The sequence below is a fragment of the Clupea harengus genome, chromosome 18 (genome assembly GCF_900700415.2).
Source record: "Clupea harengus chromosome 18, Ch_v2.0.2, whole genome shotgun sequence".
NCBI classification, from domain to species: Eukaryota; Metazoa; Chordata; class Actinopteri; order Clupeiformes; family Clupeidae; genus Clupea; species Clupea harengus.
In genome coordinates, this window is record NC_045169.1 from 10931353 (window position 1) to 10946827 (window position 15475).

General features: G+C 42.5%; 3 protein-coding genes across 4 annotated transcripts; 2 read left to right on the forward strand and 1 right to left on the reverse strand.

Annotated features, from left to right (window-relative positions):
- Positions 1-271: 271 nt before the first annotated feature.
- rnf175 (ring finger protein 175) lies at positions 272-6394 on the reverse strand. Of its 2 annotated transcripts, XM_012832788.3 has the most exons (9): positions 6218-6394; positions 5460-5497; positions 4898-5039; positions 3551-3705; positions 3106-3213; positions 2539-2659; positions 2188-2321; positions 1302-1403; positions 272-1103 (listed from the first exon to the last, which is right to left on the reverse strand). In XM_012832788.3, exons 1-9 carry the CDS (start codon positions 6236-6238, stop codon positions 983-985), a joined length of 942 nt encoding a protein of 313 aa, XP_012688242.1. In that variant the 5' UTR covers positions 6239-6394; the 3' UTR covers positions 272-982. The 2 variants fall into 2 exon arrangements, with proteins under 2 accessions (XP_012688242.1, XP_042566335.1); XM_042710401.1 differs by lacking the exons at positions 5460-5497; positions 6218-6394 and adding an exon at positions 4281-4398 and having other exon boundaries at positions 4898-5018.
- Positions 6395-6783: 389 nt separating this feature from the next.
- On the forward strand, positions 6784-10291 carry LOC116224646 (trichohyalin-like). The gene is made up of 4 exons (XM_031585062.2): positions 6784-8288; positions 8509-8574; positions 8665-8724; positions 8971-10291. Exons 1-4 carry the CDS (start codon positions 7211-7213, stop codon positions 9945-9947), a joined length of 2181 nt encoding a protein of 726 aa, XP_031440922.2. The 5' UTR covers positions 6784-7210; the 3' UTR covers positions 9948-10291.
- A 778-nt stretch (positions 10292-11069) lies between these two features.
- On the forward strand, positions 11070-15095 carry fgb (fibrinogen beta chain). Its single transcript, XM_012832820.3, has 8 exons — positions 11070-11222; positions 11469-11486; positions 11853-12053; positions 12431-12614; positions 12904-13245; positions 13384-13506; positions 13658-13943; positions 14451-15095. Exons 1-8 carry the CDS (start codon positions 11145-11147, stop codon positions 14677-14679), a joined length of 1461 nt encoding a protein of 486 aa, XP_012688274.2. The 5' UTR covers positions 11070-11144; the 3' UTR covers positions 14680-15095.
- Positions 15096-15475: the final 380 nt, after the last annotated feature.

The following is a 15475-nucleotide window of genomic DNA, read 5'->3' on the forward strand; positions in this document are numbered from 1 at the left end:
CTTGAGACTCTCATTTAGCTCATTTGATTCATTTAGCAGATATTTTTTGGGTTCGTAGAAATAGAATAAGAAAAAGTAAAATCTTGCAAGCTAGAGTTCAATTTCTTGACAGGTTAGTACATGGAGGTAGGCTGGCAGAACCTTTTCTCTACGGTGTGCAGTGTTGCATGTTTAAAAAAATATATAATTATAATAATAAAGTTGATCATTGTATGAAAAGAACCATAACAACATATTGCATGTGAAGTTAAAAAAAGCACACAAACAATTCTGAGGCTTGAGATTTTCTTTTAAAATTTCTCTCTCATTGTCAGTGAAGGATTTCAGAACAATAGTCTGTCAACAATCAGCTGACCACAAACCAACAAAACACAGATATGGATGGATACAAATGTGCTAGACCCTCCAAAAAATGAGCTTTCCTCACCAGAACAAAAAAAGAATACTCTCATTTACACACGAGATCACTGGAGTGATATTCTCCCTTCTTACCTCTACGGATTCATGAGAATCACCTCTTATGGCACCATTGCTTATACCCTCAACAGTAAACATGAAGGAGCCACAGTAAGGAACATATTAAAATCGAGCTCATAGTCTCTGACTCGTCTCATTTGGCTCGAGAGTAAACGGAACAGAAACATTGGGTGAGTGAGGCACAACGGAGAAATGGGTCACGTGAGCGAATAAGAACAAAAAATCAAATACGACAAACGGCGTCAACCGGTCTTCCACATTTTTAGACATTTTGATGTGTTGAAATCCCTCCCTTTACAATGCAAGTCATTGGCTGAGCTGGCTGTGTGAAGCACTTGATACTGTATTAAATAAATACTATGATACAAAAGCATCTGCATCTATACATGGTAAAGTACAGAAATAACATTTTATAAATACTAACAGACAAAACCGTGCAAGCTGCTAAAAAATGGTTCATAGTTCGTTTTTTTGTTTGTTTGTTTGTTTGTTTCTGCCACTCCCTCTATTCCAGGCCCAAGGTGAAGTTGATTCCATGAACGATGCCAATTATGATGGGTTGCCAAGCAACGAGGTACCTCAGCCAATCCAAAAGCTGTCCGTACAACACGTGTGTTTTCTCCCAACTGATAACTGGAGTTAAGAAGCTTCGGAGTACAGATGTAGTAGTTGGAACATTTTCTACTTTTCTAGTCAGCGCATTGCTTTTCATCCATGTTGAGGTCATTTGAAATAAGGTCATAATAAAAATGTTGATCAATGTATTGCGATGCAGTCGTTTCCCTGATTGGTTTAAGGGTTTACGTTAACGGGTCAAAGGATACGGATTTTTCATCATCCTCTTCAGGTCCACCTTCTCGTTGCAATAGGGACAGGTCTGCTTCTTTCCCACGATGCACCAGCCACGAATGCAGAACTCATGGAATCTGTCAGCAACCAATCATTAAGGACCAACACACCAACCACATGCTCTGAACTTCACCAGCACTTGCTACAGTCGAAAGCAATGTCGTACCCCACTGAGGGAAGTGGTCACGTCTGTTCTGTTCACCACTGTAAAGAGCTGTCCCAATTACTACAATGACAACTGTAACTATAATGATATGAGTGTCCACACTGACCAACGATAAGGCAAACCTCTCAGACATATAATTCATGTTTTAATGCGATGCCTTTAACATTCGATTGATACTGATTGGCTGTCAGTGTCTTCATCATCGCTCTGGAGCAATTCCTCTGACATTGCCATTGTTTTGAGCTAGTGATATTTAAACTTATAGTATAGTATAGTATAGTATATATATATAGTTATTGTTATAGTTATCGTTGGCCGTGCCTTAAATCCTAATGCACCTGAGTACCGATGTTCCCACAGCGTTGAAAACCAGGACACCGGGCTCAATGGGACCGTCTGATTAAACTGAACACACACGAATGGAACGGGGGGGGGGCACTATCAGCACTATCCACAAAACTGACTTCACAGGACTGTCACATGGGCTCTCAGCGCCATAATTAGAAATACAGAAAAAGAAGATTAACCCCCACACCTCTACAGGACATCTGCAAAAGGTAGGTTCTTTAATTCTACACACATGCTGACTTGCTTAACAATATATCTCTTCACCTCTACAAGACACCGTAAACCAGAAAATTGATAAGCATTATGTGATGCAAACTAATTGCATGCTGTCGCTTCCCAAAGGATACATGTGGTTGCAGGAGAGCTGGTACGTGTCTTCAATGATGCCCTCTTCATCCACGTCCACCAGGATCTTCTGCCCGCACACGGCACAGATGTCATCACAGAGGCTGCGCGTGGGCATGCCACCCACACTGTAGTACTGCCAGGCAAAAGGGGACCGACAGACACACATACATTACACATGCAACCCTGCTTACTGACACACAATGCCTGTTAACAAACAAGTTCTGTGTGCGACAGGTCAGCAACAGAATTAACAAACACGTTTATTTGCACTTTGCACAAAAGACAATGCACTGCATGTTAAACGTCAAAAGTCTCTCTCTCTCTCTCTCTCTCTCTCTCTCCCAGCATACCCCTATGGTTGAAGCCATGTAGTCGGAGCAAATCTCTGCAAAGTCCCGTCCCATTACACCGTAGTAGAGACCATAGAAGAGCATGATGACACCCACATCCATGGAGTCCTCTGCTTTTATCCTGAAAGACATCAAGTCACAGAATTAACAACAGCACACACCTCTGTAACAACAACAGACATACAACAATAAATAACAACACACACCTCTGTAACAACAGATAGACAACAATTAACAACAGCACACACCACTGTAATAACAACAGACAGACAACAATTAATAACAACAACACACACCTCTGTAACAACAAACAGACAACAATTCAAAACAACACCTCTGATGCTGCTTTTCTAATGACTACTATTTGTAGTTGAGTTCCTTCAGCTTGGATGAGAGGTAACGATGTTCTTTAAGATTAGCTATAATGCTAACTGACTAATGTGAATGACTGTGGTGACCGTGACGGCATCCTTGTCATAAAGATGAAGCTGGGTTTCAGCTCATGCGGGAGATGCAAGGTGGCCCTGAGCCAAACCACACATCAGGCAGCATCTTCAACTCACTCACCTGAATAGGACGTTAAAGCCAAACATGGTGAACATGATGGCCAGGTAACCCAACACTCCCACTGCATAGCTCAGTTTGTAGATGAGCAGGAACCACTTGTACACCATTCTACAGGAGATCAAGCACACAGGAACCGTATTAAAACACTTTGGAGTGCACAAAGTTAACAAACAGCACCGAATTTAGTGTGGCAACACTAGAGCTCACTACTGTCCCTCCACATATCCTGTACACTACAGTTTATACAGCATATAAATAACATAAGCATCACCACAACATAACTTTTTTGTGAGATGTTTGAGCACATTCAAACACATTCAATGTTATGGAAACAACATTAGAAATGTGCTGCTGTACACCCAGGCAACGCTTAAATCTGAACGACACAGTACTGGTGATTGACAGCAGCTATCCGAGGGCTTGTTTGGGGTCACCAGGTCCCTACCTGGGTGTTCGGCCGGACAGGGGCTTGCGTGTGGCTCTGAAGATGATGTAGCTGGTGATGACGGAGAACATGCCCCAGAAGGAGAGGAAGCGCCACCAGTACAGCTTGATGGTGAAGTAGAGCGGCACCACCCACATCTGCAGCAGGGTCACCAGCTGAAGGCAAGCAGCCACACACACACACACACACACACACACACACACACACACACACACACACACACACACACACACACACACACACACACACACACAGAGCTGGTTAGTATTCACTGTGCATTCAAATGTCTGGATGTAATCTTCCAGACTATAAGTAGAATATTCTGTGGTATAATATATAACATTTCAGAATCATATTAAAATCTAAAAGTATGTCGACAAAACTCAAGGAATTTGGCTCCAGTCGTTGAGACATTTGCAATTTCTCAAACGCTCACATACAAAATGAAGTACACAACCCCCATGGTTGGACAATGGACAGCTTCGCCACAAGCATGTCCTGAGGTGGCAATTTCCTGATCTCACAGAGAATGGCGGCTACATACGAGACCGAGAGACTTAATCAACTCAAGTGTACTAAGCAGATTATGACTGAAAGCAGGGCAGTGTTAGTGCCCCAGTCCCCACAGTGAGATAAGGAGCTAGCAGCACAGTGAGGAAGCCAATTTCAGTCGAGTAAGAATGATCTGTGGACAAACTTCCAGGGAAGAACAAGAGACCGCTCTCAATACCTGGACTGGGCCACCATCACTTAGCATATGTTGAGACACAAGCCGAATCCATTGAAACCCGCTTTACCGTCATATTTAACAGTTTCAGTCCTTTTGTGCTCAAGCACACGGTACAGCGCTGTGGAGAAGAAGACATGGACAGGATATGCATTCATATGCATACTGCTTCATGTATTACCCTATGTGTCACCACAAGCTGACTGATAAAAGCCCATGTTACATAGGAGACAAAATCTCCGTTACAATCACATCCAAACATTACTGTCATGTTTCACATGAAAAGGTCTACAACCTTTGATTACTTGCTGACTGATTATCAGCCCATTCGTAGAAAATCTAAATTGTCACAACTGCTAGCCAACTGACTGCTTTCACTTCTGCTTCCGACCACAAAGCCAAAGAGCCAGTCAGTGCCATGTGACACAGGATACAGGGTCTCTGCTAAGCCACATCCAAACATACCTTCACCTTGCACATGTATGGAGCTACTACGTCTTACTACTTGTTGATATAGAAGACGCACAGTGTCTGTTACAACCAAACCGAAATGTCGACCCCTCATTGTAGTCACAACGCCTAGCCACGCGCTAGTTGTCTGACTGATTGCTCTCACTCACGTTGTAGGAGCGGCTGTGTCTCTGCTTCCACTGAACCAGGACAATCTGGGCCACCACCAGTGTGGCGATGAGGATGAGCACCATCTCGGCGTGCATGGCCTCATGGCCCCGGTGCTTCACGTGAAGCCGCTCGTGCTGCACTCTGCAGGGAGAGGGAGGAAGGGAGAAAAGAGAGAGACAGAAAAAGGGAGAGAAAAGGACCAAAATAAAACGTACACAGTATTCAGACAAAGGGGTAGCAGAGAGAAAGCAAGAGTTGAATAGGTAGAGAATACATAATGGTGTATGATGTAAGAGACAAAGGAAGAAGAGACACTTAATGTAAGGGCCTGATGTTCAATACAGTGTTCTTGGCCCTACTGTGAGTGAATCAGTTGCTTGCCGTTCACCAAATTTATGCACAAACACATCAGAGTGATACAAATAGCCTTCTACAAATCTCAGACATTTCATTAGCTTTACTTCAACTCTGTTTGTCTTTGAGCAAGCATCTTAAGTCAGTGTCTCATGCATAGTCCTGGTACAGATGTACAGGTTGAGAGAGAGAGAGGTTTCCACTTACTTCCAGTTCTCTCGATGTGTAATTTTCAAAAGATCCCCCTTTGAGAAAAGAGAAAAGCTTAAAAGATATACAAGCATGTCATCTTGGTGTTGGGATCAACACTGATGTCAGAGCAGAGCCAGCTGTGCATACGCAAACACAAACCTGCATCACAAGTGAAAATAACGATGATCAAAGGATGTGGTTGATGGGCATTCGTTAGTTGACCCATTAGGCAAAATAGAATCAACCGATTCAACTTTGAATGGAGATGGGGACGAAAACAGTTAAACTTAAGTACAATAGTGTTAGGACTTGTGATTTGACAGTTTATCAACGTGACGCAAACTCAACTCCCTTAACCATAAGACCTTCAAAAAACGTAAAAAGACAGTGCTTTAGCTACTAGCTGTGACATTATCGTTGGCAGCTAACGTTATCACCAAGTGGCTACCTATTAGGCATGACTGTAAATCTGTGACAGCCGGCGTGCGAGGAAATCACTACCAACTGTTTTATTTTTACAAAGACACATATACACCAGAGATCCGTCTGCTGATAACTGCCACGTTTGCATATACACTTTGGTTACACACCCTATCTGTCAGTCAGGTGGATCATAAAACAGATGACAAGCTAACTGGCTATTTAGCCAGCTAGCCAGCTAACAATGTGTTCGCAAATTCTAGGTAAGTTATATAGTTTATGCAAACAAAATGACAACAACAATGCATGTACACACTAAACTACTGCTATTAATGCCAATGTAAAATTCTTACCTGCGGTTGTGTATCGCCCATTCCCCTAATTTCTGTTTTCCAACCGGCAAGCTAAATCATAGTAGTGCGCCTCTTCTGTTGCTGAAGTCAATCTGCGAAACTGAGGTGTACGAGTACAACGAAACCAGCTTCGATATTGCCAACTAGTGGCCACCGAAAGGCTATTGCATTTGCATGCATGTACTTCCTGGAGATAAATAAACATTATTACGTTGTATTTCTCATTGAAACTGTTTTGCTTGAGAATTAAAGAAACCCCATAGATATCTAATTTAACTAATTTAATATGTAGTTCCAGTAATGTATTATATCGTGATGTATTGAATATAAAGTGCACATTTGGCACTTTAACAGTCATATTATGTCCCTGGCGGAGAAGAAATATATTTACATTAGACATTTTAGGCTACAACGTAACCAAAGTGATTTACAGTGTTGTACCTATAATGAATCCTCTGAGAACGAAGAAAACGAGGGCTTAAATAAGCTAAGTAGTGTAATGGTCAAAATTGAAAATGCTTCTCAACTTATAATGATTATTTTACGGATCCTCGTAATGTTCCATGTAAAGTTCCACTTAATTGAATGGGCCATCCCAATGTCCTGTTCGTCCTGGCGGGATTTATTTCCCTACACTGACTGGCGAACAATACGTTATCCCTTACTTATATAATTCTAAAGGCATGATGTATGGACAGTGTTACTCAGTATTACTGTGCACTTTACACACTTTGTTTTTCATACTCTGTTTTTTTTTTCTTGAAGTGATTCTTATGTCCATGTGTCGTATGAGGTTCTTTACTTTGTTGTTTTGCCCACCTGGTTACAGTAACCGTGAATGTAATCACACTATTACTTATGTAATAAAGGATGCCCAGCAACGATCACGATGTCATAGAGAATCACTCCATGTGGATTTGACTTCATGTTCACTCTTTGCTGAAGCATTGTAGAGGTTGCCAGGATTGTGTGGTTGCTGGTGCATGTGTGAGCATGAGAGTTTTGGCTTTTCTAAAGTGTTGCGGAGCGCAGCAGGACGAGGAGATTCCTGAGGAACTGTACGGGGAAGAGGGGGTGGAGAAATGGGAAAGTCTTCAAGAAAGGAAAGAGAGACTGAAAAATCTCACCTCACAAGACCTGAGAGAAGAATTAGAAGCTTTGGGTGTGAAAGTATGTGAAGACGGGGGAAGAAAGAAATACAAGAGTGAGAAGAAATTGAGGAGGGAATATAGAAAACTTCTGATGAGAGAAATGAGGACCATTGATTTGGAAAACTCTAAAAAGACCTTGGCTGTGAAGAATAAAACAGAGAAGGAGGAGAAGGAGAGACAGGAGAAAATGGATGTGGTGGTGAAGGGTGGAGAAGAAGAAGAACTATCTGAGCAGGATGGAGGAAGTGAGGCGAGAGGAGAAATGGATGGGGAGAGAGAGGAACAGATGGATGTAAATGAAAGGGATGATAAAGAAGAGGGGAAAGAGAAAAACAGTGAACTTGCAGAGGAGAGACGGGAGGAGGGGGAGAATGAGAAGACAGGAAAAAAAACAAAGGAAGAGGAGGAAGTTGAAGGGAGTGTGAAAGAGGAGAAGGACAAGGAGAAGGCAAGGGGGACAATAGGAGTGGAGGATGGGGGTGAGAGAAAGGATGAGAAGGTGGAGAATGAGGAGGTGGAGATGAGGAGAGAGGAAAAGGAAGAGAGAGATGAGGAAAGGGGGGAGGAGGGCATTGATGAGAAGGTGAAAGACAACATGGAGGTGAGGGTGGAGGAGAAAAAGGAGGAAATGGAGGAGATAAAGGAAGAGGAAGAGATGGAGAACGATGTCCTGATGCAGAACAAAAATGAGGAGCAGAAAGATGAAATGGATGTGGAGGCAGAGGAGGAAAGAATGCACCAGGTACAGAAGGACGTAAATACTGAAGACATAGAAAAGGAGGAGGCGCTGATGGAGGAGGACAAGAAGGATGAGAGAGTCAGAGAGGATGATATGTCCGAGGAGGAAAGCAAGAAAGAAAAGGAAACAAGGAAGAAGATGGTGGAGGAGAGAGAGATGGAGGAAGAAAAGGATGCAATGGGTAAGGATGAGGCGAAGGATGTGAATTGTCAAACATGATACTGACAGACAGATGACTGAAAGAGTACATTATGGTAATAGATAGATAGATAGATAGATAGATAGATAGATAGATAGATAGATAGATAGACAGATAGATAGATGAGGTAAGACACAGAATAATAACTTCACTGAAGTTTGTATGAACTTCACCAAATCATGACATTTGGATGTGATTTTAGTCATTCAAACTGAAGTGGACAAAGCCGAAGAAGAGGTGGTTGCCAGCAAAGAGAAGATCACTGAATGTGAGTATCGCACAAGGGATGATTTGAACAATTACTGACTAAGATTGTATGAACTTCACTGAATCATATCTGTTGGATGTGATTTTACAGTGACCCCAAATAAAGTGGACAAAACAGAAGAAGAGGTGGATACCAGTGATGAAAAGACCAGTGAGTATGAGTACTGGAGGGTGAACGATTAAAATAACAATGTGGGATTTGGGAGTTGGTCTATGTAGGCCTAAAACAGTCTCTGTCAAACATCTTATTACCATCTCTGTTTTGTATATTCTTTGTTTAAAGTGTTGTTGTCAAGTGAAGAAGCTCTGTGGTGATTATTTATACCTCATCACAGAGACTAAATTCAAAATTAATTTTGAAATTCTAAATGCATTCTATGAATAAAAATGTTTTCAGATGGGAGAGATGACACTCAAGAGGTCAAGAAAAAGAGGAAAACAAGGAGGGCCAAAAGAGCTGGCAAAGGAGGTAAAAAATGTAAGCAAGGTGAGACGAGCGCTGAACCACTGCCTGAGAAAACTGAAGAGGAGCTGGGACAAAATCAGCACAGGGAGAACAAAAATCAGCAGGAGTTTGACAACCGGGACAGCGACGGAGAAAGACGTACACACAAACAGGAACAAGTCTACAAGTGTCCCAAGTGTGGGAGTGTCCAAGAAAGGTGCAAAACATGCGAAGGAATGAGGAGAGAGGAGAAGCATGGAGCACCAGGACTGATGTGTAAGAAGAACACAAGAGTCCAAGCAGGACAAAGGAGAGACTGGAAGAGGGGAAATCAACAGGAGTTTGCCAACAGACACAGGGGCAGAGGAAGATACACACACAGACAGGAGAGAGGAGTGGAGAGACGTGGAGAGAGATACAAACCACAGAGAGATAGACAGCCGAGAGAGGAGTGGGAGAGCGGCGTGCCGCCTCAGTGGTGGGATGAGAATGAAGGATACAGGATGTACGACAGGAGAGACACAGGAGTTAGGCACAGAAGCAGACGAACACAAGAACATTACAGGCAAGAGAGAGGAGAGGAGAGGTGGGGAGAGATGGTGGGACACGTGCAGAACACATTAAGAGAAAGAGAGCGGAGAGTGGAGATGGTGAGCGGGAGTGGAACTTATCCAAGACGTTGGCAAAGGAGTCAAGTTCCGGCGCAACGTGACTGGAGATGCACGACGGGTACAGACCACTGGAGAAACGGACAGGGGAGAAGGGGAGAGAGAGTTGGCGAGATGCAGAGACCAGTGAGAGGAGGGCGAGAGGATGAGGAAAGAAGACGTTTCTTTGAAGAGTGGCAGAGGAACGAGTGGGTCAGGGCTGGAGGAAGGAGAGTAATGGGTTGGGGAGAGTACTACAGGACGGATCAATACTATTACTAATTACAATACTATTACTTCATTGAATGAAACAAACTAGTAAACACACACACACACACACTCACACACACTCACACTCACATCCACAAACACACACAATAGTGACACACACGCATCATATTTAAAATATAAAACCAATAAAGTTTGAAAACACATTCTTTTTTCTGCCTGCTTTTTGTTTCTTGTCAACAGATACACATAGTCTGAGGGAAATTTAGCCAGCAGCAGTGATTGGCATTACTGACATGGCTACATCCAAAAAGAACCATGCAACATGATAATAACACCAAGCCTGGGGAGTAAAATCGGGAGAAAAAAAATCACAACTTTAAAAAATTATATTCAAATGTTTGGCTATGCACACACACACACACACACACACACACACACACACGAAGCATAATGATTAAAGATTATCCCCCACCCGCTGACCACAGTCCGTCCATTACATTTCCAATCTCTATATTTGTACTGCGGGGGAGGACCAAGGAAAAGGCAAACAAGTGGCAATCAGGCTTAAAGGAACATTAAATAAACTAATTCGGGAGCAAACTCTATCCGTTTGTTTTTCTAGTTCAGTGTCACTGTCTGACTCACAGCAGTTTGTGTTGGTCAACCCTTCAGAATTGATTGGGTCATAGACCAACTGCCTGCCACTAAAATGACCTGCTTGACTTGCGTAACTTTTAAATGCAGTTGATCTGCACACAGCTTACCTGAAAACATAAAGTAATGAATATGGAATGACAGTTCAACACATGAAAAATAATGGCATTATCAGTGTCAATGAAATGTAATTCAACAATGGTAAACTAAGCTGAAAAGAGAGGCCAGTCAGACTTAAAGCTATTGAAATAGTTTAAACAATTTTCAATTTTATCTTGAGAAAGCTCCAAGGTCATTTTTGCCTCACTGTTGTCAAAAACCATCATGCATTTCCCTATACTGACTTCATACATTCAAGTACAAAGACTTCATCGACAACAAATGAATCTCAACATTTCCCAAAAGCTATGCAGAGCCCTGACTCAAACTAAATAAAACAAGAGAACGATGAGTGATCACCTGAGGTTAATCATCCACCTCTGTGAAGAAGATCACCCACGCCATGAAGTGGGAGGGGGCCTTTGGGTATAGGGTATATATAGCAGGGTCTCGGCACTGAAGGGGTATTGAATCCAGAGCCTCACGGCAGGCAAAATGAAGACATTACTAGTGCTTTGCCTGTGCATCAGTGCGTCCTTGGCTGATGTGCTGGAGTACGACGACTATGACTTGGTCAGTATGTGCCCGTAAAGTCATTTTTCTAAATATTTTGGTAAATGTAAATTTCAAATGGTCGCATACTGTTAGTGTTACAAACATTTTCCTTACAATTACTACTATAATGTTAACGTAATGTGTTGCATAGAACCAAACTTTAAGTCTCTATGATTTTGGTATTCCAAATCTGTCTAAAAAATATGCATGTATAATAATTTAACATCTATTTTCAACTAAAAATATGTCTCTCATCTCCAACAGGACCCAAAGGATAAAGGGGTAAGTTTTTGAATATTTTTGATTATCAGTGTGTGATCACTGGTCTTTCCTGCTTATTAGTAGGCTACAAGATACTCTCTCATTTCACTATTAACTGTGTGGCTTTTCTCATTTCTGTTTGGTAGAAATACCAGAGCCATACTATTTGTAATGGTTGTACAGCAATGCTGATTTGTATGTTGCAGAAAGACTAGACAAAATAATTTGATAGATTACATTTTTTCATACTGATGCTGTTTAAATGTAAACAAAAAATACCGTAAACTATAGACTACAGAGAATATAGAGTATGTAGTAAGTAGTATGGTAGGGCAAAAACAGTATCTGTCCCAAACAACTCCTCTGCTCTGTCCTGTCCTCTTGTAGACCACAGCAATTGATCCCAGAGGTCACCGGCCAAGCTCTAGAGGTCGCGATGCTTACGTGCCGAGTGGTGGCGCACCCCCTCCCGTCTCCGGTCGTGGCCGTTACCGCGGGAGACCAACAGCTGCACCAGTGACACCAGTGGAAGAGGAGAGTGTTGAGCAGCCAGATGCAGGAGGTTGTACTCACGCTTCAAAGCAAATGGTGAGAGTGTTTATATTAGTTTATTTGATTGATTCATTGATTTGATTTATTAATGTTGGTCAAGGCCACGAGGACAGTCAAAACTGCAATTTTAGCCTTGCCCTGAATAGGATCTAAGTAACTCTCTCAGATTCAAATTGAATTTAGATCAATAGCATTTTGTCACTTGTGCAATGTGTTTACTAACAGTGAGCTTCAACAAAACAAGGTGATGTTTACTATTCAGTAGCTGTATGCTGTATCCCGTAAAGTTGTATTGCCATTACCTGGGCACGTTAAGAATCGAAGGTTCTTAGGTTCTAAGGATTATAAGGTTTTCCTCTCCCTTGGTTCTGAGCATTTTAAAATGGCTTCTCTTCTCCTTTGGTTTTGTTAAGGGCGTGATCTGTCCCACTGGCTGTGAGCTGAAGGACACCGTTAGGAAACAAGAGCGTAACATCAAACCTACCGTGGCCGATCTGAAGAGAAGCGTGGACGAGCTTAGCCGCAACACCAACTCTGTCTCCAGATACATAGATGGATTGTCTGACGAACTGCGTGAGCGCCAGAAAGTGACGGACGGTAAGATCAAAAGCTGTCCTAGCCCAGCTGAACACCACACTTCCACGATGGAAGATTCTTAAACCAATCCCTTGTAAACTTGTAAAGTTCCAACAAATAACACTAGCTGGTTCCTCTGTTGGCTCAACATACACCTTGAAATGGTTTAATTTACATACGCAAGATGAAAATTGCCATGAAGTGGATATGAACAGCTCACTGAAACTTACACCAATGTAGAGCTCAAAGTGTCTCACCACACTTCATGTCTTTGCCTTTTCCACCTTTTTCTTCTGTTTGCTGTCACCAGGCAACGGGCAGCTGGTCGGCGAGTACACCAACGATATTGAGTCTCAGCATGCCTTCATCAAGGAGGCCGTGAATACTAACTTCCCCAGCAACATCCGTATCCTGCAGGGCATCCTGCAGTCAATTAGGACCAAGATTCTTCGTGTGAACACGGCCCTCGTGGCCCAACGGGATAAGTGCACGACACAGTGCACCGTCTCCTGCCCCATCCCTGTCGTGTCCGGCAAGGAGTGCGAGGACATCTTCCGCAAAGGCGGCACCGAGTCCCAGATGTACTACATCCGGCCCGACTCATTCTTCAAGCCCTACAGGGTGTACTGCGACCAGACCACACTCGATGGAGGTCAGTTGTGTGTCGTGATTACTACCTCTTCGTAGTGCTTCTTTGGATTGGACTGTAGTTTAGTGTGTAGATTTGTGATGTTGATGTTTTTTTCCTTATTTTGTTCGCAATCCACATGTACTTGTTGTCCATTCACAGGCTGGACTACTATCCAGAACCGTATGGATGGTAGTGTGGATTTCGGCCGTCGCTGGGACGAATACAGGAGAGGTTTTGGAAACATTGCTTTTGACACAGGCAAAAAGTACTGCAATACTCCAGGTATGGGCATTCAATCCAAGAAGAAATAGGACCTCTTATTCTTCATATGTTACAGTAACACCACATCTTAATATTCTAAACCCAAAACCATTCAATTCGAGACAAAAAGTGAGACAAACGTCCATGTGGATATATTCTGCTTGTCTTGCAGGAGAGTACTGGCTTGGCAATGACCGCATCAGCCAGCTCACCAAGATGGGCCCTACTGAGATTCTTTTTGATATGGAAGACTGGACAGGTGCCAAGACCCAGGCACGGTACCAGCAGTTCACCGTGCAGGGCGAGACCTCCAACTACATCTTGTCCATCGACGGCTATTCTGGCACAGCGGGTGACACCCTGCTGACTGGCGCCACGGAGCTGTTTGGGGAGAACCGCACCATGACCATTCACAACGGCATGATGTTCAGCACATACGACCGTGACAACGACAAATGGTGAGCGCAGTCTGTCCACGCAGGAACACAATGCAACAACAATGCAATGCAAAAGCATTTAGACAAGCAAGACCATTGCTTCTTTGCCACCATAGTTTATTTGGCCATGTGAAGAATACCAACATTCATGCTTAGTTAGTTATTTTGACTTAGTTGTAATTAGACTAGCTGGCATTGATCTACATATATTTCTGCTTAGCAGAAGATAATTTCTCGCACTGAACTAAAGGCTCTAAGAAATGGCATCCAACTAAATGTTTCTCAAGACAACCTGTAGAACACATAGCATAGTAGACACATAGCATAGCTGACACATAGCATGGTGATGTGCAGTTCTCCTCTAATATGTATAACATATTATTTACTCTAATTCTTACACTGCAGAAGGCTGCATATACTCACTATAACACATCACCATCAGTCAGTAAGATCACAAGAACTCACCAAATCATGGTGCTGGACGTTTCTTGTCTTGACTCCTCTGTGTCTTACCCTCTATGTGTTCAGGGTCCCTGGTGACCCCATGAAACAGTGCTCCAAAGAAGACGGCGGCGGCTGGTGGTACCATCGATGTCACTCGGCCAATCCCAACGGCCGATACTACTGGGGAGGATCCTACACCAAGTACATGGCCAAGCACGGCACAGACGATGGCATGGTGTGGATGAACTGGAAGGGATCCTGGTACTCTCTGAAGTCTATGTGCATGAAGATCAGACCGTTCTTCCAGCAGTAGTGGCAAGCGAACACACAGTGCTCAGAGACACTGAGGGATGTTGGGTCGACATGCAAAGTGTGAGGAGAGACGGGTCTTTCAACAATGAACACCTGCACATGTGTGCTCTCTGAAGAAGATGGAGACCAGACTGGACATGCAGCCAAAAAAAATGCTGAGAAAAAGATAAAATTTAGGTGATAGATTTTCCAGTTGTGTTATATTTATTATAGCAAAATACATTGATTATTGATCACAGTTGTTTCGGAACTGTTGATGATATTAAATGAGGTTTATAAAGCAGAGAAAAGCTCCTCAGCGATTCGCATTAACATTGTTTTTCATGCTGTACAGTAACATGATGCTGAAGATATAAACTTGTGTGTGTTCAAAGTGGAAAATCAAGACTCACACTCATTAAAGTCTCTCACAAAATATTTGTATTGCCTTTTCAACTTCTTTAAAAAGCGGTGAAATCAAATGAAATACTTAAATATTATCCCCTGAAAATGTGGACCAGACCAGATAATTATAAAAAAACTAGAAAAAACCCAACAAAACAACACAGTGCAAACATATTAAAACTTACTATTAACAGACTTGCATTAAAGATAAATAAGTATCTTTCATGAAGCGTTTGTTTCTATGTGTTTCCATTTTTTATGACTTAGAAAAAGAACAACTGAAATGCAAAGTCAGATTTATATCTGTAAGGGTACCCAGTTTTATCTTAAGACATGAGGTCAAATGATCAAATTATCCCATTCCCTTGGTGGGCTGTTAGTGTCTTGTTATTCCTTGTTCCTGGTTTGAACTT

Excerpts from the sequence above, each read along its gene's own strand:
- fgb (XM_012832820.3), top strand. The coding sequence starts at position 11,145 with ATGAAGACATTACTAGTGCTTTGCCTGTGCATCAGTGCGTCCTTGGCT. Across the intron at positions 12,615-12,903 it reads GCGCCAGAAAGTGACGGACG|GCAACGGGCAGCTGGTCGGC; the intron begins GTAAGATCAAAA and ends TGCTGTCACCAG. Across the intron at positions 13,246-13,383 it reads CCAGACCACACTCGATGGAG|GCTGGACTACTATCCAGAAC; the intron begins GTCAGTTGTGTG and ends GTCCATTCACAG.
- rnf175 (XM_012832788.3), bottom strand. The coding sequence starts at position 6,238 with ATGGGCGATACACAACCGCAG. Across the intron at positions 2,660-3,105 it reads GGCTTTAACGTCCTATTCAG|GATAAAAGCAGAGGACTCCA; the intron begins GTGAGTGAGTTG and ends GATGTCTTTCAG. Across the intron at positions 1,104-1,301 it reads AAGAGGATGATGAAAAATCC|TTGGGAGAAAACACACGTGT; the intron begins GTATCCTTTGAC and ends TCCAGTTATCAG.
- LOC116224646 (XM_031585062.2), top strand. The coding sequence starts at position 7,211 with ATGAGAGTTTTGGCTTTTCTAAAGTGTTGCGGAGCGCAGCAGGACGAG. Across the intron at positions 8,289-8,508 it reads GGAAGAAAAGGATGCAATGG|TCATTCAAACTGAAGTGGAC; the intron begins GTAAGGATGAGG and ends ATGTGATTTTAG. Across the intron at positions 8,725-8,970 it reads TACCAGTGATGAAAAGACCA|ATGGGAGAGATGACACTCAA; the intron begins GTGAGTATGAGT and ends AAATGTTTTCAG.